A 23,229-nucleotide genomic window follows, 5' to 3' on the forward strand; every position below is an offset into this window, starting at 1 on the left:
CATTACCCTGATACTAAAACCAGAAAAGTATGTCACAAGAAAGTATAATCACAACCCAATAACCCTCATGAACACACATGCAAAAATCCACACCAAATATTAACAAAGTGAATTCAACAATACATTAAAAGAATTATACACCATGAAGTTTGATTTTTTTCAAGAACACAAGGATGATTTAATACATGCAAATCAATCAATGAGCTACACCGCTTTAATAAATACAGGTTCGCCTAACTGGTTTGACTCAGTGGATAGAGCGTTGGACTTCGGATTGAAGGGTCCCGGGTTCAATTCTAGTCAAGGCCATGTACCCTAGTTGTGGGCAGATCCCCAGTAAGGGGTGTGCAGGAGGCAGCTGGTCAATGTTTCTCATCAATGTTTCTGGCTATCCCTCTCCCTCTCTGTAAAAAAATCAATAAAATATATTTTTAAAAATACAGGTTATATATGATCATCTCAATAGAGGTAGAAAAGCATTTGACAAAATTCAAGTTACATCCTATATAATAAAAGGCTAATATGCAAATAGACGGAACAATGGAACAATCCATCACTATGATGTGCACTGACCACCAGGGGACAATCAACACAGGACCTGCCCCGTGGTCGTCAGTGTGCTCCCATAGAGGGAGTGCCGCTCAGCCAGAAGCCCTGGGCTGAGCTCACAGCTGGCAAGTGTAGTGGCAGTGTCAGGAGCCTCTCCCACCTCCCTGGCAAGGCTAATAATGTCCCACTGACAGGTAAGGCCCAAGGGGAGTGGGCTTAAGACATCAGACATCGCTTAAGGGCTCCCTGGGGGTGGCGCCCTGGGCATTTTGAGGGCTGGCTACGCCCATGGCTTTGTACATCTGGAAAACATCTGATCTAATTAGCATATTACCCTTTTATTACCGCTTCCCCAAAAATAAGACATCCTCCGAAAATAAGACCTACTTACAGGTTTCCTTCTGAGTGAAATATAAGGTATCCCCCAGAAAATAAACACCCTCCCCCCAGGCTAAACATGAGAGATTTGGTCCACTGATTCTGAAAGAAATGGAGTCACAAGAAATTCACCAGGAAATTCAGGAATTGGATTGTTATGATGATGTTCCAGATGATGATGACATGATTGTCATTGAATAAATGAGTAAATTCTTGATACTGTAGGATTCACAGTTTGTCTAGTTTGTGTTGACAATTACGTACTACCGTACCATATACAGGTAATAAATTTCCTTTATTTGCATTTAACAATAAATGTGTACCATATTCTTCTTCATGGAAAAATAAGACATCCCCTGAAATAAGACCTAGCACATCTTTGGGAGCAAAAATTAATATAAGACACTGTCTTATTTCGAGGAAACAGGGTAGTATAGAAGATATAGACTAGAGGCCCTGTGCACAAATCTGTGCACAGGTGGGGTCCTTTGGCATGGCCTGCAGTTTGTGCCACTGGCCCCTCCTGGTCAGTCATCCTGGCCCGCTGCCCGTGCCCTGCCGCAGGCCTCACATCAGTCAGTCCTGATCGGGAGAGGCTCTGGCCCTCCGGGTGGGCAGTAGGATGCCCTTGCCAGCTCGGGATCTGGATCCATCCCGCTAATGTTTGTGCTGGTTGTTGGGAGCCACCTGGCAGGCGCTTTTAAATCATTTCTTCCTTGCGGAGTGTCAAGGGAGGGGAAGCGGCTGCGGTGGACTGGTCATTCAGTTGCTTAGGCTTTTATATATATAGCTTGCTAAGATAGGGAAGCAACTTAAGTGTCCATGAATGAATGAATGAAGAAATTTAGTATGAATACATACAGTACTCATATTTACAATGGAGCATTATTCAGTCATAAAAAATAATGAAATCTTAATATGTGAGTCAATATGGATGGACGCTGAGGACATTATACAATGTGAAATGTCAGAAAAATACCATTTACTAGTAATCTCACTTATATATGGAAACTTAAAAAACAAGAAACTCATAGATATAGAGAACAGTTGGTGTGGTAGAGGAAGTGGGTGAAATTGGTGAAATGGTCAAAAACTGCCAGCTATACAATAAGACATGGAGACATAACGTACATCATGGTAACTATAGCTGACCATTCTACAATGTGAAGTTAGAGGCATCCACTTCCAGCAAAACTGAAAATCCAGATAACTTCAGTTGGCCCTGCATATTCAGATTCCTGGCAGCAGATTAACCCTTAACACGGGTTTGAAACTGTGTGGATCAATGGAGCTACACAGGTCAATCAGAAAAAACCCATATATAACTGGACCAGTACAATTTAAACTAGGGGTGTCGAACTCAATCAGAGAAGGGGCCAAAATCTAAAATCCAGCCTAAATCGCGGGCCGAATGGTTTACTGAACAGTCATAAACTGTCATTGTGATGGAAACACAGCGGAGTGCAGTGATGACAGCGCGGTGCGGGCCACATTGCAAGGCCTGGCGGGACGGATTTGGCCCGCGGGCCTTGTATTTGACACATGTGATTTAAACCCATGTTGTTCAATGGTCAACTGTATTAAAAATGCCATATTGAATATTTGCAAGTTGCTAAAAGCATAAATCTTAAAAGTTCTCATCAATAGAAAAAGTTTTAACTCTGTATAGTGTTAAATGTTCTTGTGATCATTTAGAAAATATAAAAATTTTAAATCATGATGTTGTACACCTGAAACTAATATACATGTCAATTATACCTCAATTGGGGGGGGGGGGAGTAAAGGGCAGAAAATTATTTTAAAAACAGAAGAAAAAAAAAGATTTTTCAGACAGATAGGTAAAGGCCTGAAAGAATCCATGTAAGCATGAAGACCTATTATAATGGTACTCACCTTATGTAAAACTTTTAAATGAGCATGTAAAAACATGCTCAACATCATTACTCACTCAACATAAGTTCACAATTAAAATTGTTAACAAAGATATAGAGTAACTGGAACCCTCATACACTGATTATGTGGGAATATAAAATGGTACAAGTATTCTGGAAAACAATTTGGTAGTTCCTCAAAATACTAAACGTACAGTTACTATATGGCTTAGCAATGCTCTTCATCTCTCCCAAGAGCCCTGAAAGTATTGATATATGTCTACACAATAACATGCAGATGAATGTTCATAGCAGCATACTCATAACAGCCAAAAGTAGAAGTAACCCAAATGCCCATTAACTGATGAAGGAATAAACAAATTGTAGGGCATTCATAACATAAATATTATTCAGCAATAAAAGAAAATAAAGTATTATCCTATAACACAACATGAATGAACCTTAAAACATTATGTTCAAGTGAAAAAAAAATCCAGACACAAAAAGATCACACATTAGGTATGATTCCAATTATATGAAATGTCTGGAATAGGCAAATCTAGAGCTAGAAAGATTAGTGGTTGCCTAGAAATGAAGTGGAGGAAGGAAATGGAATGACTGCTGATGGGTACTGGGTTTCTTTTTAGAGTGATAAAAATGTTCTAAAATTCATTGTGATTATGGTTATACAACTCTGAATACAAAAACTGAACTGTACTCTTTAAAAAAACACTAGTTTTATACTATGGAATTATAACTCAATAAAATTGTTATAAAGAACTGAAAAACCAAGAGATCCCTTTACTTTTTAATTTATCGAAAACTTTGAATTCCTTAAATTAAACTTTAAATTAATTGAACTTAATTACAATTATGACTTTAATCTTAAGTAAAATTTAAACCAAATAACAATTTCTAAACAAATACCTGTTTGCACACCAGTATCCTTCTTAGGAGAGTTCGTAGAACTGATACAGGGGTTCATTTTACCACTGACTTCATCCAAGCCATGTCTTGAATTTGAAATGGTGTTAGTAGATTCATTAAATTCCACTTGAACTGTATCAAATGGCAAGAGAAATGTTATGTGATAACATAATAGTTCAGGAATATTAATAGAAATTATGAATAGCAGTAACTATGTGCAAACCTTTAATTAGTATGAACAATGCAAAATAATTATGTTTCTAATAAAAAGTTACCTACATTATTGAATATAGGGAGACTACTCAATAGATGTCACCATAAAAATAGGTATAGAATAATCATTTTACCTATTGTGAGCAAAGTAAGAAAACATCAACCAAAGGACTTGTTTGCATCCATATAAGCCTAACCAGTGGTCATGGACAACAGGGGGGTGGGCATACGTGGGGGTTTGGAATGGGAATGGGGGGATGAGGACAATTATATGATACCATAATCAATAAAGAAATTAAAAAATAAAATAAAAAAGAAAACATATATGAAAAGTATATTATTATTTAGTTGTATTCTTAAGACAATTTCCCAAATAAAATATTATAAAGATACATCAGTTCAAGCTCTAAAATTCCTTTAAAAATATCTAGTTAATAGTTGTGTTAAAGGTATTAAAAACAGTTAATTATTTAAAGTCAACTTCAAAAAATATTACAAATAAAATTCTGTGTTTACCGCCAAGATTTTTAATCAATCTAGAAGTGTCATGTCCCTTTTGAGCCAATTCTCGGATTCTCTGTTCTTGTTTTAATCTCTGTGCCAGCTCCTGTGCTCTCTGCATTGTCTGGAAGAGTTCATTTGTCTTGAGAGTTATTATTTCCTATCAATATTAAAGTAAAAAAATGTATTAAATTACCAAATACATACAAACTTGAATATTCTCTCTCAGTAGATATTTTCTAAGCTCCTACTATGTACCCAGTTGTATTAAAGATACTAGTGGAAGAGTCAACAGAGAAAACTCCTTCCCTTTGGAAAATTACACTAATATTTTTTTTAAAGCAATCTTTAATTTTAGTAGATATAAAATGGCATTTCATTGTGGTTTTAATTTACATTTCACTGGTGACTAATGAGACAGAGCTACTTTTTAAATATTCACTGGCTGTTTTTCTTCTGTAAAGTGGTAAAGTACCTGTTCCAGACTTTTGCTCATTCTTTAATTGGATTTTTGTTGTTGATTTATACAAATAAAATTTTTATTTAAAAAAAAGTATTATTGATTTCAGAAAGGGAGAAAGAGAGCTAGAAACGTCAGTGAGAGAAATTACTGGTTGGCTGCCTCCCGCATGACCCATGGGGAATAGAGCCCACAATTCAGGCATATGCCTTGATGGGAACTGAACTGTGACCTCCTGGTTCATAGGTCAATGGCCAACCATTAAGCCACATTGGCCAGGCTATTTTTCAATTAGAGTGGCATACAATATTACTTTCAGGAGTACAGCATGGTACAATGGTTAGACATTTATATTCTTACAAAGTGATCGTACCAACAATTCTAGTAGTACCTACCCATCTGTACCACATAAGCATTACAATATTATTGACTATATTCCCTCTGCTGTACTTTACATCTCCATGACTGGTTTTATGACTGGCAATCTGCACATCTTACACCATTTCCTTTTTTCACCTAACCCTCCCCTCCATCTGCCAAACCATTAAAATAATCTCTGTATCTATGAGCCTATGTGTTGTTTATTTTGGTTTGTAGATTCCACATGCAAGTGAAATCATAGTATTTACTCACTCATTGACTCATTCATTTAGCATAATTCCCTCTACATCAATTCCATGTTGTTGGAGATGGCAAGATTCCATTTTTTGTGAGTTAGTAGTATTCACATTGTACATATGTACCACCTGTTTTACAAATTTATCTATCAATGGACACAGGTTAATTCCATATCTTGGCTGCTATAAATAATGTTGCAATGAACATAGGGATACATATGTCTTTTTGAATCTGTGTTTGGGGTTTCTTCAGATAAATACCCGTAAGTGGATTTGCTGGGTCCTTATTTGTCTCTTGCAATAGCCTTTCTTTTATAGTCTATTTTGTCTGATATAAATATTGCTACCCCAGTTTTTTTGCTATTTCTAGTGCATGAAATATATTTTTTCATCACTTTATTTTCAGTCTGTGTCTTTCTAGCTGAAGTGGGTGTCTTGTATATAGTGTATGTATGGGTCTTATTTTCTTAGCCATTCAGCAACCCTATTTCTTTCATTTGGAGCATTTGATTTTCATTTAAAGTAACTATTGGTATGTATGTAATTACTCATGTTGGTTTATTTGGGGTTTTGTTTGTTTGCTTTTGTCTTTTCAATTACAAATGTTCAATGTCCCTTGAACATTTCTTATAATACTGGTTTGATGATGAACTTCTCTAGCCTTTTCTAATCTGGCAAGCTAAATAATAGCTTTGCTAGATAAAGTAATCTTGGTTATGGGTCCTTGCTTTTCATCACTTTAAATATTTCATAACAATCCCTTCTGGCCTACTACAAGTTTTCTTTTGAGAAATCAGCTGATGATCTTGTGATAGCAACTTTGTAGGTAATTAACTGATTTTGTCTTGATTTTAAGGTTCTCTTTGTCTTAAACCTTTGGCATTTTAATTATGATGTGTCTTCGTATGGGCCTCTTTGGGTTCATCTTATTTAGAACTCTCAGTGCTTCCTGGGCTTGTATGTCTATATTCTTCAAGTTTGGAAAATTTTCCATCATTATTTCTTCAAATAGAATGTTAGTATGATTGAAATTGTCCCAGAGACCCCTTAATGTAGACTTTTGTTTTGTTTTGTTTTTTTTGTTGCTGTTCTGGATGGGTATTTTCTGCTACTTTATCTCCCAAATCTCTGCTTCATTTAATCTGTTGATTCTTTTCAGTCACTGAATTCTGCACATCTGATTGTCTCTTTTTTAAATTTTCTATCTCCATTTTTATGTTTCCTATATTTGTTGAAGCTCTGAGATAATCTACTTATTCTTGCCTGAATTTCATTGATCAGCCTTATAACCAGTGTTTTGAACTCTGCATCTGGTAGACTGCATGACTCCATTTTATGTAATTATTTTTCTGGTGTTTTGTTCTGTTCTTTCATTTGGGACATGGTTCTTAGTCTCCTCATTTTGCCGGCCTTCCTGTATTTGTTGCTATGTATTACGTAGCGCTGCTATGTTCCCCAGTCTTGGTACAGTGGCCTTATGTAATAGGTGTCCTATGGGACTGACTGGCTTAATCTATCTGGTCTACCTGGTCCTATGTGTAGGTTGTGTGTTCTGGGAAATTGACCCTCAGGTTGATTAGTTGTGAAGGCTGGCCTTGTGCAGGGATTTATCCTATGGAGTAGGATTCATTTCAACAAGGCTGTGGTGCCTGCAGAGTCTACCATTTTGGTATATACTTTGTGGAGGTGATTGGGTGGTACTCTGGTGTGGTCTGAAGCTGGCCACCTGGAATAAAATACAGAGCGATCTGAAGATGGTTGCCACTGAGGCTGGCTGGGCTTGGTGGTATGTGGGAGAGGCTAAGCTGTGACCAAGAGGCAAGCTGCCACTAGTGCCAGAGTTGGGGCTGCCTCGCCAGAGATACAGAACACAATGAGGCATGAGTTCCTTATCTGGAGTTTGTGAACCCTTGAGGTTTCAGGAGATAAGACAGGCTCTTTGTATGAAAAAGCTCCTGGAAGCAATTTGGTGGGCTCAAAAGTTGGGTGGGGCAGGATATCAGGGAATCAACAGATGGGATGATTGCTGTTAGCCAGAATGATGGATATTCAGATCTGGCATCACTTAAGCCTGCAGGCTGGGTGTGGGTTGGGCACAGTAAAGGAACAAAGGCTTCTACCAGCACTTCAGTCTAGAAGAAAGCTAAACATACAGCCCTTGGCCTGAAGCCAGACAATTCAATTCTATTCCATATGTCCCCTGAGCTTTTCAGATTGAGTGACTGTCAACAAGTAAGTCTGTGCATTCCAGGACAACTCCATCTTACTCCACAATTTCTGCTGGTTTTGAAGCCAAAATCATGGGACTTCTCTTCCTGGCAATGGAACCCCTAGGCTGAGGAGCCTGGTATGGAGCTGGGACTCCATGCTCCTCAGGAAGACCTCTGCAGCTGAGATATCCCTCTCAGTTTTTAACCACCACAATGCAGTTGTGGAAACAGCCAGATCCACATCTCTGTGCTTCCTACCAGTCTCCACCTGGCTTCTTCTGTATATCCTTAGTTATAAGACTTCTGTTCAGCTAGACTTCAAGTGATAATCAATGATAGCTGTTCTGCAATTTATTTGTAATTTGGATGTAATCTTGGGAGGAGATGAGCACATTTACCTACTCCAACATCTTGACCAGAAATCTTTTATCTACAGCTTTGTTAGACCACAAATATAAGAATTTATAATAATAAAGCTTTCAAAGTTTCTAAACCAATGGTCAATTTCACCAGAATTCTATTAAGATTAAAAATAGATTACTAAGAGGTAAAATATAAATTTTATGGGCATTTATTGCAATACAAGCAAATGATACTTTGATTTTTTTTCATGTATATAATTATATATGAAAAAACAATATATAGTTAACTATACATAGTTATTTCATAGTATAATAGTTGACTCAGCCTATTCAACATAATGAAATCAGAACCCAAACCATGTGGCTCTTCATTAATTTTGAAGGTTGCAAGTGCAAAAAGCAAGGAAATGTTGGCTTTTGGCCCCATAGGAAGAGCTCCATATTCTACTTTGTAAACCTAAAGAATCTTTGGTAATTCATGTCAATATATGACTTGTTCTTTGTCAATTCAACTTGACACCACCATATCTATACTATCTGTACCATTTAATATAGTGATTCTCCTAGCCAATCAGATATCTACTCTTTTTATCTTCATTCATTCATTTATTGGATATCTATTCTTTTTAAAAGACCCTTAATCAGTTCCTGTCAATTACTCTCTCTATATATGCTCCTATTCACCTGAGACACAGACAGAAAGGCCATTCTGTTAACATTTCTAGAACATTTATTAATCCTACCTAATAAAATAATATGCAAATTAACCACCACTCTACTACACCCACAAGCCACACCCACCAGCCAATCAGAGCCAGTATGCAAATAAACCCAACCAAGATGGCAACAGCCACAGAGAGCTGGAGGGAGGCTTGGGTTTCCCAGGCAATGGAGGAAGCCAAACTTTCCGCCTGCTCTTGCCGGCCTAGGCCTCCACTCAAGGCTACAAAGTTTCAATTATAAAAGTTTCAATTATAAATCCAAACAGAAATGGCAGCAGCCACGGAGCTGGAAAGAACAGGAGGCTAGGGTTGCCCCTGGCAATGGAGGAAGCAAAGCTTTCTGCACACCCTGGCAGGCCCAGGCCTCTACTCCAGGCTATAAAGTTTCAATTATAGAAGATAAATAAATTCCAACAGAAATGGCTGCCGGCCATGGAGCCAGCAGGTGGCTTAGCTCCACTCCAGGCTACAAAGTTTCAATTGTGGAAGGTAAATTCCAGATACCAGGGCCTCCGCTTGGGTCGCCAGGAGGTGTGGCCAGCCTGCAAACCACCACAGGCCCCTCGCCCAGGCTGCCCCATGCCTCAAGGGAACCCCCACCCTGATCTGGGACATCCTTCAGGGAAAATCAGCTGGCCCCCACCTGTACCCCAGGCCTTTATCCTATCTAATAAAAAAGTAATATGCAGATTGACTATCACTCCAACCCACAATATGGCTGCCCCCATGTGGACACAAGATGGCCAGCAATTGAGGGCAGTTGGGGAGGCACCAGGCCTGCAAGGGAGGGCAGTTGAGAGGGACCAGACCTACAAGGGAGGGTAGTTGGAGGCGATCAACCCTGCAGGGGAGGGCAGTTAGGGGTGACAAGGATGACAGAGGAGGGAAGTTGGGGGCAAACAGGCTAGAAGGGGAGCAGATAGACATCAATCAGGCTGGCATGGGAATGGTTAGGGGGTGATCAGGCTGGCAGGCAGAAGCAGAGGCAATCAGGAAGGCAGGAAGGCGAGCAGTTGGAAGCCAGCAGTCTTGGATTGTGAGAAGGATGTCCTACTGCCCGTTTAAGCCCGAACCCCTGGGGTTGGGCCTAAACGGGCAGTAAGACATCCCTCGAGGGGTCCCAGATTGGAGAGGGTGCAGGCTGGGCTGAGACAAACCTCCCCCAAACTCCCTTGCATGAATATCGTGCATGGGGCCTTTAGTATATTAATAATTGCTTTGAAAAAATTTTAAGATCAAACAAACACATGGATAACTTTTTTGTGCTATAACAACTCATCTTGACTTCCTTCTTAGCAGAGGAAAAAAAAACAAGCAATATAGCATTTGTGAACTAATCACTAATCATTTGAAATAAAACCTTCTCCAGAATCCTCAACTTTTATAACTTTTTTAATGCAAAGCTTTAATGTCTCCCCATAAAGCTTCAAAATTTCAAAATTCATGAAAATGTTCAACTTTTGGTTATTTTTACTTTAAGAGCACATTCACTTTTACTCTAAAATATTTCAGTTAGAATATAAATACCTACTTCCTTTTGTTTTTGCTTAAGTATGTCTTCTTCATACTGTTTCTGCATCTCTTCTCGTTCCCGTGCTAAGCGAAGCTCCTCTTCTTGTTCTTCCTTCTTTCTTTGCTCTTCTTGCAACTGCTTCTTCCTACGCTTTTCTTCTACCTGAGCAGTGATGGCTTTCTAGATATAAACAGTCATATAAATCCCTGTCACAAACTTAAAAAACCCAGGATGCATTTGTTTTGGTGTTTTTAAACCAAATACCAAAACAAATAAGTTTATCAGTACACAGAAATTCTCATCCTGATAGAATTAAGGAGAACTAAAAATATTCAATATTAACTTAAAATTTAGTACCATTTAATATATGCAATCTATATATTAAAAATCTTTGAAAATATTATGAGAAGTGAAATAAGCCAATCTGAGAAAGACAACTATCACATAATCGCACTTATCTGTGGAATCTAATGAACAAAATGAACTGATCAACAAAATAAGACCCAAAGAGAAGAGATAAACCAAAAAATTATATAATAATTACTAATAACCCAGTGCATCAATTTGTGCACCCTGAAAGGAAATTTATCAGAAGAAATATTTTAATATTGCTATTTGTCTTTTATAATAGAAGTGCCAAATTCACAATCAACAATGATAGATTGAAACACACATGCGACTGGCGCCAGCCAAGAGCTTTATCTGTATCATGCATGCAAGAGTAAACTTAAGCCTTTTATATATATATATATATATATATATATATATATATATATATATATGTATATAATGAACTTGCTTCATTAAACCAGCTTTCTGATTTAGCTAAACTTTTCCAGCTCAGTGAAGCACCCCAACTTCTCTTTCAAGTAACTGTTGGCAACACAGCAGTAAATATCAACACAAAGCAGATTATTAATATTATTGTAGATCACACAGGGAGAACAAAGGGCAAAATATTAACTGCAGCAATGTTTGACTATATTCTGCGCAATGAGAAAACCTGAAGTAATTTTCAAGGTCCACCATTTCTTATTTCAAGTTTCTAAGCTTTCTAAATCTCCATTTTCTGGCTAATGAAAATAGAATTACACTGTGTCTCCTATCTATCCACTTCTGTGAGGATCAAATGAGATGAGGCACATGAAAATGCTTCACAGAGATTTGGTTAAAGTGTAAAAAGTTTCCACCTGGCTATTAAGCAAGTTGTGTTCCTGAGCTAAAAAAACTGCAAGGAGGCTAGTCGCTAGGGATAGGAAGCTGGGATTGCTACATGACATCATTATCTGGTGCCCACAGCGACTATTTTCGGGCTGGGCTGGGCTGTGGGCTGCATTTTGTACCATTGAGTCTCAGTGTCAGCTGCGATTTGGTGGTGTCACTCCAGGGTGGTGGCAGGGCCTGTGTTTCACTTGGAGGAAACCAAGGGTTTATTGCTTTGTAAGCACCAAATGGCCTGTCACTAGGGAGAGGAAGCTTGGTATTGCTACATAACATCACTACCCAGTGCCAACAGCCACCATTTCCAGGCTGGGCTGAGCTCTGGACTGCATTTTGTGCCATGGGGTTGTGGCAGCATTGGCTGCGATTTTTGGGGCTGTTGCTCGGGGGGGGGGGGGGGGCCAGGGGGGAGGGCTTGTGTCTCACTTGGGGGAAGCCAAGTATTGCTTTGTTGGCACCAGGTCCACAGTGCTGTCTTTTTGTAAATGGCCAGTGTACATCACAGCAGCTCCTGTGTTGAGCATCTACTCCCTGGTAGTCAGTGCACATCATAGTTGGAGGGAGTCTTAGCATATTAGCCTTTTATAGATATGGATATGCATGAACACAGGCAATAGGGTAGTGAAGACCTAGTGGGGAGGGACAGGAAGGAGGAAAATGGGAGATATCTGTAATACTATCGTTAATAAAATATATATTAAAAATAAATAAATAAATAAATCTGAAAGCTTTTCTCCGCTTTTTTTTTAATTTTTACTAAAATATATATTTTATTGATTTTTTACAGAGAGGAAGAGAGAGGGATAGAGAGAAACATTGATGAGAATCATCGATTAGCTGCCTCTTGCACACCCCCCACTGAGGATGTGCCCGCAACCAAGGTATGTTCCCTTGACCGGAATCGAACCTGGGACCCTTCAGTCCGCAAGCCAACACTCTATCCATTGAGCCAAACTGGTTTCGTCTTTTCTCCTGCTTAAAAAAAATCTTCCCTTCCTGCCAGCCGGTATAGTTCAGTTGGTTGAGCATCATCCCATATACTAAGAGGATACTGTTTTTCCCCCCAGTAATGGCAGATGCCCTGGATGCGGGCTCAATCCCCAGTAGAAGACATATATGAGGCAGCCTATCGATATTTCCCTCCCTCCATCTTCCTCTGTCTCTGACATCAATAAAAACATATTTTTTAAAATCTTCTCTTCTGGAGAGCAGGTAGCTGTATTATGAGATACCGATTCTCAGCATTTTGAGTATAAACCTAATATAATGCCAGTTGGGAGTAAAGGATTAGATTGATCAAGGGATTGAACAAGGCCAATGCTGTAATTTTATAATAAATTTTTAATTTCCATTTATTTAGGTTATCTATTGGTCATAAATAAGGCAAAGAACCAATGCTTTACAAAGCAATACCTGATGTTCTAACTGTTTTTGTCGCCGCCTGTCTCTTTCTTCAATCTGAGCTGGGTCCAAGAGAGCAGTCATAGAACGGAGAAAGCTGGCAAGATAGATACATTAGCTATTTAAAACCATCAAAATATAGATTTAATGAGATACTAAATCATTTTTGTTTGGAATATATCTATAATCATTTCTATTTTACAGAAAAATATCAAACCTGAAATAGAATATATATAAACTGATATACTATAAATATAATAAGTCCTAAAAAAGCACACTTTTTAAAACATCAATAAATATTGAAGTATAAACTTACTTTGTTTTTTGACTGCTTGGGATTGCCGCATCTCTAAAAGGTTTTGTTATACACTCCTCTTCTAACGGTTCAATCTGGCTTCCAGTTGTAGGTGTATGAACACTGCTGATGTCAGCCAGCTCCTGAGGGTCCGGAGAGATACAGAAGTACTCTGGTTGTTTGTATGTTGACCGAGAGGACAACTGAGACTGAGAATTAAAATGCATTGCCCATCTGTCATGTTCTTCATCCTAATCATGACAAATAAGAATTGCTAAGAATGTTTCCAATTGTTCTCACATATAAAATCTTAAATGACAATCAAACATAATTTCTAAGTCACCACACAGCAGAATAAGCATCATAAAAATTAACAAAGCTGCCTATTGTATTTATTCCATATACATTTAGATAAATAGCTTGGAGAATAAAAGAAATTCAAAGAAGTAGGAAATTTCTAAAAAGTTACAAAAAACTATGCAAAAAGCATTAATAAATTCATCAATGAAAGCATCACAAGAATAAATGTGGAATAATTCATATAATCTAGTCTTGTCAAATAGTTACAGAATAGCCTTAAGATTAAAAACTTTGAAATTCACTGTCAAAATGGCTAGCATCAATAAATCAACAAACAACAAATATTGGTGAGGATATGGGGAAAAGGGAACCCTGTGCCCTATGGAAAAGTATGGAGGTTCCTCAAAAAATTAAAAACACAACTATCTTATAACCCAGCAATTCCACTTCTGCGTTTTTATCTGAAGAAATCAAAAATACTAATTCAGAAAGATACATGCATCCCTTTGTTCACTGTTGCATTAGGTACAATAGAGCAGATATGGAAGCAACCTAAATGTCCATCAACAAACAATTGGGTAAAGATGGTGTGGTACATAAATACAATAGGACAATAATCAGCCATAAAAAAAATATTTTACCATTTGCAACAATATGGATAAACCTAGAAGGTATTATGCTAAGTAAATTAAGTCAGACAGACAAAGAAAAATACATGATTTCACTTATAGATGAAATATTTAAAAAAAAAATAATTTTTATTGATTTCAGAGAGGAAAGGAGAGGAAGAGAGAAACATCAATGATGAAAGTCATTGTTTGGCTGCCTCTTGCATGCCCCATACTGGGTATTAAGCCCACAAACAGGGCATGTGCCTAGACCAGGAATCGAACGCTGAACCCCTGGTTCATAGGTCAGTGCTCAACCACTGAACCACACCAGTCAGGCTGCGGAATCTTAAAAATAATAAAATTAAATAAATAAAATAATAATAAAATAAAATAAAATAAAAGCCCAGATTGGCTCAGTGGATAGAGCATTGGTTTGCAGATGGAAGGGCCCAGGGTTCAATTCCAGTCAAGGACATGTACTTCGGCTGCAGGCACCTCCCTGGCCTACTTGGAGGTGTGTGTGGGAGACAACCAATCAATTTGTCTCTCTCACAATAATATATCTGTGTCTTTCCCACTTCCTTCCACTCTTGATCTAAAAAACAAACAAACAAACAAACAAACAAAATCAATGGAGAGAATATCCTTTGGTGAGAATTGACAAAAATAAAAAACAAAACAGCAATGAACTCACAGATTCAGAGAATAAGCTGACAGTTGCCAGATGGAAGATTTGGTTGGGAGCTCAGTGAAAAAGATAAAGGGATTAATAAGTACAAATTGGCAGATACAAAATAGTCACAGGGATGTAAAAGACAACATAGGGAATGTGCTAGTATTCAATCTACAATAATCTACAATAATAAAAACATAATATGCTAATTAGACCAGACATCCTTTCGGCAAAACCCAGGTGCCTGCTGGTGACTGGAAGGAAGCCTGGGTCCTGGGTGCCAGAGGGAAGCCGGTGCCGATAGCTGGGGGAAGGAAGGCCTGCTCTTGCAGAATTTCGTGCATTGGACCTCTAGTAATATAACAACTATGCATGGTGCTAGGTGGTACTACACTTATGGCAAAGGAGAATCACTTCACGAATTATATAAATGTCTAACCACTATGCTTACACCTGAAACTAATATAATGCTGAATGTCAACTGTAATACAATAGAAAAAAAATTTTCACTTTGAAATTTTTTTCATTTATATCCATAAAACTTTGTAAGCTACCTTTAAAGATACATTTTTTTCTTCTGTTTTTCTTTGCCCATCATCTTGTATTTGTTTGTTCAACTCTTCAATCCATTTGCTCTGCTGTTCCTGTTTCACACTACTGAAAGGGTGCTCTGGCAGTAATGCTTCCTAAATAAAGTTATCAATAAAATTTAAAATACAGGTTTTTTCCCTAGCCACTTTATATTTACAAATCTTAACCAAAGTTTACATAGATTTAATAAATTTATTTTTAAGAACAGAAATAATTTTAAACAAAAAAGTCTAGTATATTAGTAGATATTGATGATTTTTTTTTTATCTATCTCTAATGAAAAAATAGAAAATTCTCCAAAGCAATGATATCGAGTTTCCAAAATTCTAAGCTAAAGTAGTCTCACTGAGATTTGGAAAGGAGTTACACTGACAATTTAAAATAGACGAATACTACAGTTGGCTTCAAAATACAAAAAAATACTGGACCCAGAGCCAGGAGGCTAGAAGACCAACTTCCTCTATTGAAGAGTAACGTCTTTTTCTCGGATACTCTTCTTTTCCATTTCTGCTATTACAGCCTTATCGCCATCTATGTCGTTTCAATAAGGAAAATATATTGTGCCCTGACTGATGTGGCTCAGTTGGCTGAGTGTCATTCCGTGCACCGGAAGGTCATTGGTTCAATGCCAGTTAGGGCACATACCCAAATTGTGGGTTTGATGCCTGGCTGGGGTACATAGAGGACACAACCAATCAATGTTTCTCTCTCACATTGATGTTTCTCTCTCTCTCCCTCTTTCCCTCCCACTCTCAAAAAAAATCAATAAAAATTAAAAAGTGAAATTATCAAAAAACTTACAGTGTCCAGATTAAGTTTTTAATTCTAAGAAAGCAAAAAACAAAAGAGTACTATAAAAATTTGTTGCTTTACCTTATGAGAGTGTAGTATGCTCCAACAAAAAGAAAAAAATGTACTGTATTCTACTCAAATTGCCTTAAATGCAACAGCTAAGCAACAAGCATTTTGTTATGTGAAATAACGGCAAGATATAATTCTAAATAGTTTGACAGAGTACAATGGCAATATACCTCCAAATGTTACTCTCTGCCTTTGTTTATACCAGAAACAAAGACAAAAGCTCATAATTTACAAACAATTACTTTCATCAAAGGAAATATTTATACAAAAAGAAAATCTTTTGATCTCTCAGGTACGCCTACATATTGTTAACAGATTAAAATAAAACCATCATATTTATTTAAGCCTAAAACAGAAACTTCAAAAGGAAGATTATCCTTAGGTAAGTGATTCAACAAGTCTTCTATCTCTAGAAATGTTATTTTAGAGGTCAAAATGGAAAAGAAAAACATATGGGCCCTTTGAATTCTTTGTAAGAAATTCTCAACACTGGCACTGTATCTTCTTAGAATTCTGTAATCATTTTCTGAAATCTGATGTAACCAGATCTGGTTTCAAATTTCAATAGAGATACAAATTATTTAGCACAAATCAAAAATATCTTGAAAATTCCTAAAATTGCTAAAAAAAAAAAAAAAAAAGAAAAAGTCTTATACCCATATATTTACACAACCAAGTGGGAAGTTTAACCCTTTGCACTCCGCTGTCCCCTCTCAGGGGACATTGCAGTTTATTAGCGATTACGGGGAATTGGGTTAATTCAACGCACGTGTCCGCCGCAAAGTACCGTCGAGTAGCTGGTAGCCAATGTCCAGAATGGTTCGGAGTGCAAAGGGTTAATAATCAGCTCTCTCAATTAAGTCTTCTATTTTTTATTTATTTTTTTTAAGAAAGAGAAAAACATGGATAGTTTGCCTCCCACACACACCTCAACAGGGATCTAACCCTTGCTACCTTTTGGATGGGATGATGCTCCAACCAAGTGAGCACACTGCTCAGAGCAGTCTTTCATTTCTTATTTATGGATGTTTACAAAGCCATTACCACTCACTTGCCTACCACCTGAATAATTCATTTCAGTTGAAATCTCTTTTTCCTTTGTTTCTCTTATTTAAAAAAATTTGTCAAACTTTCCACATTCTGATGATAGTTTGCATGATTAATAAGCAGCTTTTTCATAAAATGCTTGGAGGGGAATGAGTTCTCAACCTGTATAATCTGACCATCCCATTGACTTTGAAGTTTCTCTTGAATTAAAAAAAAAAAAAAAAAAAAAAAAAAAGTGGGGGAAAGATTGGGGGGAGGAAAGAAGGAACATGCTAGAAACCAAAGGAAACATTTCTCATGACAGCCATCCAAAACTGGGGGGGGGGGGGGGGGGGGGGGGGGAACAAAACACCCACACACACACACACACACAAACACAACACCTCTAAAAACAAAACCAACTCACGAACTCCACTTTTTCCATTTTACAACTTTCTATACCTCACTCTTTTTAAGAAATATGTTTTTACTGATTTCAGAGAAGAAGGGACAGGGAGATAGAAACATGAGTGAGAGAATCGTTGATCAGCTGTCCCCTGTACACCCCATCCTGGGGATCAAGCCACAGCCCTGGCATGTGCCCTGACAAGGAATGGAACCGTGACCTCCTGTTCATAGGTCAATGCTCAACCACTGAGTAATGCTGGCCAGGCCTACACTTCACTCTTGATTTTAGCCTTTCTGGCTGAAACAGCTTCCCAGCCCTGCCTCTTCCAGACAGTAGGATGTGGTGATTCAATTCCCCTCACCCCTCAGGCTTGGTGGAGTCCAGAGAACTGATGATGTTGGGGGGGGAAAAAATGGGGGGTGGATGGGGGAATGGCACTGGAAGATGAGAAGGAAAATGGTGAGGAACTGGGTTTAGTGAGAGCATATATATTTTTGTTAACATAGCCAGCACAGGCAAGCAAGGCTAGTTGTCTGCTATTTCAGGTTGGTAGATTTTCCCAGGAATTCTCCCCCCACGGATCATCTAAGCCCAGAAACCTTCTTGCCAACCTCACACGTCTGTTACTTCTCTTTGTCTACTACCTTCAGGCTATGTGGGGAAGACCTCTTCCCCCAGCCACCACCCCGAAATAAAATTAACACTTAAAATTAACAAAAGTCACACTTGGTGAGCATTAGTTTGAATTAGGAAAATAGCAAATATTGTTAGGTCTGATCAAATAATTGAATCAATAACCCTTACCCTGGGAACTGACCTTTATGCCACTTCACAATGGATATTCCACTTGCTTAGACCACATTACACTTGCTAATACCATTCTCCCCTCTGGAGTTTCCCAGAATCTGGACCTGCACAGAGAATTCTCTACCAAGAAAAAGTCAACCAAGATTCCTTTAAAAACTTCTGACTCCACCCCATCTTTGGGGGCTGATGCTATTTTAGGGCTCAGCCCATCTGGGTTTCCATATGACTAATAAATTCATAATTCTTTACCCCTTTTGGCCTCATGCATTCCTCCTTCGGCGATCCTAACATTTGGTGCTGAAACCTGGAAGGGTTCCACTGCGATGGGGAACCATCATCCCGGCTTTGATCATCCTGAGTTTGGTACTCGGGGAGCAGTAGGCAGCAGCAGCTTGACCTGGGCTTAACTCTGAATCCTACTCAGGTGACTCAATTGCAAGTCTCAATTAGGCCTCTCTCCCTTATGGACCCTCTCAAACCAGCCAAGAAGGATGCTGGATCCAGAATCTCTCCTTCTCCATTGCTGTCCCTCCATCCCACACCAGCCAATCTTCTCTAGGTGACTGATGTTCCATAATTTCCCTTGTCTCAAGTCTTCTGCCCCATCTCGCTCACTGACTTTATCAAAAGTCTCTTGTCTCAAAAGTCCTAGCACTAGACCAGAAGTCTCCTGAGCCATTTGGCTTTGGGTCCTTCTAGGCTGGGGATGCCCAGTCCAGAAAGTCACCTCTCATTTCGCATGGTGATTTGTTTAGCAGTGGGACGCCAGGCCTAAACAGTCACCTTTGGATTTGTGGTCTATCATACCTTCCTCTCTCCTGAGCCACACTAACACTCCTGCACACTCACGAGCGAGATCATGCCCAACCAGCATTTTATTTTGTAACACTGTTTGGCCACAATATAAACTAGATAAAAGTCTCAACCGGCACTTTCAATTTTAACACATTGGGCAGTTTTAACACATTGCAGTAACTGCTGTCACTGCAATGGAAAATAGTCAGAGATTCCCTATGTCCAAGCCTTTTACACCCTTCAGTCCCAATCCTCTCTCAGTCCTGCTCTACCCATCAGATCTTTCTCCTTCACACAAAACATCATACCCCTGACACTTCTATTCTGAATATACTTTTGACCCAGCAGACCACCAATCTCTACCCCCTTACACATCCTCTCCCTCACCTGCAGTTGATCCCCAAAACCCTGTCCCTCCTAACTAGCAACCACCTTTCCCCTCAGCCCCTGAGAGCCCAAGTTCCAAGAATGCAAGCTCCAAAACAGTCTTTCCTAACTAACACTTGCTCTCAGGCCCAAATTCCCAAAGACCACCCTCCTCAACAGCCTCTTATGACAGAATTAATGAAATCACTCAAAGCCCTGACAAAAACCCAGCTCTCTCTTTCTTCCACCTCATGGAGGCCTTACAGAAATATACCACCTTAGACTCCACCTCCCCAGAGGGAACCCTTGTTCTAAACACCCATTTTATATCCCGATCAGCCCTGACATACAGCATAAACTTCAAAAAAATAGACATAGGTCCACAAACCCCTCAAAAAGACTTCATTATCCTGGCTTTTAAGGTTTTTAATAATAGAGACGAGGAGACTCAAATCAAAAAACAGAGGCGAAATCAGGCCAAGGCTGAGGCCCAGACGAAGGCCTTTCAGCTCCTAGCCACCGCTCTCACGAACCCCAAATGAAGTGCTGGTCCTCCAACCAAGGGTTAGTCAGGGGCTAAGCCTCTTCTGGGCCCATGCTTTAAATGCAACAAGGACGGACACTGAATCAAGTCCTGCCCAAGCCCTAGACCCCCACCTGGGCCTTGCCCAAGGTGAAGAAAGGAAGGCCACTTTCCAGACTATAATCTGGCCCCTCCAGGTTGGACCTCAGCAAGGCCACCCCCTGGATCTGGTTTGGAGCTCCCAGACCTCCTGGGACTGGCCACTGAAGACTTAAGCTGCCCAGGTCCTGACAAGGCCCCACAGACTTACATCACCAGGACAGAGCCTCGGGTAATGACTGCGGTGGCAGGTAAGCCAATCTTGTTTTAATTTACACAGAGGAAGCTCACTTATTCTGCCCTCTCCAAATTTGATGGGACCCTTGTCTACTTCTCGGTCTCTATTACGGGGGTTGACAGAATAGCCTGTCATTAGCCACCTCACCTCTACACTGCATCTTACTAAATACCCCCATTCACTCTTTTCTCATTCTACCTCGGAGTCTGGCCAGGGCTACCACGCATCCCCTCATAAAACTCAATTGTCCCAAATGTCAGTCACCTACCTCAGTTTTACTCTCACCCCACAAAGCCACGCCATTCCTTAGAATATAAAGGCCTATCTCCTAAATGACTGTCCCCTCCTCTAAACAGGAAATACTCTCTCAGGCTCGCTGGTATTCTCTCCTCTGAGTTCCTAACTACAGTCTTCTTGCAAAGCTCCTCTTTGACATGACATGGCGAAGAGATCCCCTCATTGAGCCTTTAGATTCCAAGGCCAGCCCTCTCACCCTTTAATGCTCTGAAAACTGCTCTGACCTAAGCACCTTCTCACCCCCTCTTCCCAAAGAACAGCTATCTTTACTACAAACTGCAAACGCTTACTTAACAGTCCTGCTGAACTCATTATCACCCAAACCTTAGCATGTTTTATCTCTAAGGGAAAATGTGGCAGTTTTAAATCCAAGCTGCTAGAAGCCTGGAAACTGCAGTCCTAGAAGAGGCTACTGGGCTTGCTCTCTCCTCCCCCCGTCTTTTCCCCAGTCTCAAATACCTATACATAATTTTCCAAAGTCTTGATAACTTAAAGTCTTTGAAGGATGGCTGGGTTAAATGATAAACATCTAAATATTTTTAAATACATAAATACTGAAGCACTGATTGCTAGACAAGTTTTAATTCACCTGCCCTTAGTTTTTATTACAGAAGATCTCTTGTACTTTGTTGAATGTATTTTCTTGAAAGTAAGGGTGTGTTTAAAGTGTGTTCATAAATGTATATGCTAGCTGTTTACTTTTTGGCTAAAGCTGGTTATTTGTGAATAGGTAGGTTTGTGTTGTCCATTAAGTCAGGACTGATCACCTCTGATGTCCAAAGGGACCCCTTCTCCCCTAGTAAGCTAAAGCAGCCCAACCCAGGCTATCTCCTGTTGCTTATGCCCTTGTATCTAATCCCAGACTTTATTTCCACCGCTCATTCACAGTCCTTGACACTATCACTGAAAGCCTCAATAGGCCTTTCTGCTTGATATTTAGGAACCTCTCTCCCCTTTTCTAGCCTTCTTAAAAATCATACACTTCAAAGGACACCAAGTCAGGAATGAATCTGTAATACAGGCAAACAACAAAGCAGACCAGGAAGCCAAGGCAGTGGCTCAGAGGAAGCCCACCATCTCCCCAGCTATTAGCTATACCTCATATAACACCCTAACACACTCCAGAGGAATTTAGTCCTATTAGTTCTTGGGGCCATTTAGGAAGGCCCATGGTTAAAACTTCAGGGAAGATACATCCTTTCCTAGGGACAGGCCCACAATATCTTACGGGCTATTCACAATTCCCTACATGTAGGAAAGACTGCTTTTACAACTCCTTAACCCCCTCATCCCATGACTTAGCCTAGCCTCCCTACTGCAAGATATCACCAAAACTTGTTCTACTTGTTACTCAGTATCTCCCCAAGGACAGGTTAGACCTCCTCCTTTCCCCACTCACAGTCAAGGGGCCAAATCCCTGGACAAGACTGGAAAATGGATTTCACTTGCATGCCACCTATTAAAAGAACCAAATTATCTTTTAACCCAGTCTCAGGCTGGTAGAACCCATTACTCACTACGTCTGATCTACCTCATTACAATTAGATAACGGACCTACTTTCATATCTCAAATGACTCAACAGGTCTCCTCCACTCTGAAAATCCAGTGGAACTTACACCCACTTTCCCCACCAGCCCCAATCTTCAAGCAAGGTAGAAAAGGCAAATTCCTTAATTAAGGACTTAACTCTCAAAACTAAAGAACCTTAGCTGGGACCGTTTTGGCTCAGTGGATAGAATGTCGGCCCTGCGGACTGAAAGGTCCCGGGTTCGATTCTGGTTGAGGGCATGTACCTTGTTTGTAGGCACATCCCCAGTAGGGGGTGTGCAGGAGGCAGGTGATCGATGATTCTCTCTCATCGATGTTTCTAACTCTCTATCCCTCTCTCTTCCTCTCTGTGAAAAAAATCAATAAAATATATTTAAAAAATAAAATAAAATAAAATAAAATAAAAAAACCTAAAGAATCTTAAACTACTCTCCTACCTCTAGCCCTCATGCACAATCCCCCCATGCACCCGCCTTTCTTAGTCCCTTTGAACTCATGTATGGAAGACCCTTCTTATTGGGAAACTTCCCTTCCATAGAGATCCCTCTCAGAGACTAAGTCTCCATTTTAAATCTCATCATACAGTTACTGAAGAACATGCTGATCAGGTCTTCCCTCTACTTTTACAGAAGACATCCCCCCTTCTCCTCCTAAAGGGATCCACCAATAATTTACAGCCCTAATGCAAGGCTCTTATCAGATACTCTTATCTGCCCCAATTGCAGCTAAACTATCAGGGCATACTCCATGATTCTCCCTTTCCAGATTAAAACCCATCCCTGGAAAACCTCAATCACATGAGCTGGAGTCCCCTAACATTTTTTAAATTTAAAGAGCACAATGT

General features: G+C 39.4%; 1 protein-coding gene across 14 annotated transcripts in view; it reads right to left on the bottom strand.

The window, feature by feature from the left end:
* Positions 1-23,229, bottom strand: part of CCDC66 (coiled-coil domain containing 66) — a 50,015-nt gene that overhangs the window by 8,013 nt on the left and 18,773 nt on the right. For 11 of the 14 annotated variants that reach the window (XM_045579037.1, XM_045579036.1, XM_036430827.2 and 8 more), the window contains 6 exons: positions 15,379-15,510; positions 13,262-13,491; positions 12,958-13,042; positions 10,342-10,503; positions 4,455-4,599; positions 3,726-3,857 (listed from right to left, as the gene is read on the bottom strand). In XM_045579037.1, the coding sequence (XP_045434993.1) occupies positions 3,726-3,857; positions 4,455-4,599; positions 10,342-10,503; positions 12,958-13,042; positions 13,262-13,491; positions 15,379-15,510 (886 nt within the window). The remainder of the gene's footprint in view (positions 1-3,725; positions 3,858-4,454; positions 4,600-10,341; positions 10,504-12,957; positions 13,043-13,261; positions 13,492-15,378; positions 15,511-23,229) is intronic. The other 3 variants (XM_045579035.1, XM_045579031.1, XM_045579033.1) reach the window with 2 other exon arrangements.

The sequence above is a fragment of the Pipistrellus kuhlii genome, unplaced genomic scaffold (genome assembly GCF_014108245.1).
Source record: "Pipistrellus kuhlii isolate mPipKuh1 unplaced genomic scaffold, mPipKuh1.p scaffold_m20_p_11, whole genome shotgun sequence".
Taxonomy (NCBI): Eukaryota; Metazoa; Chordata; class Mammalia; order Chiroptera; family Vespertilionidae; genus Pipistrellus; species Pipistrellus kuhlii.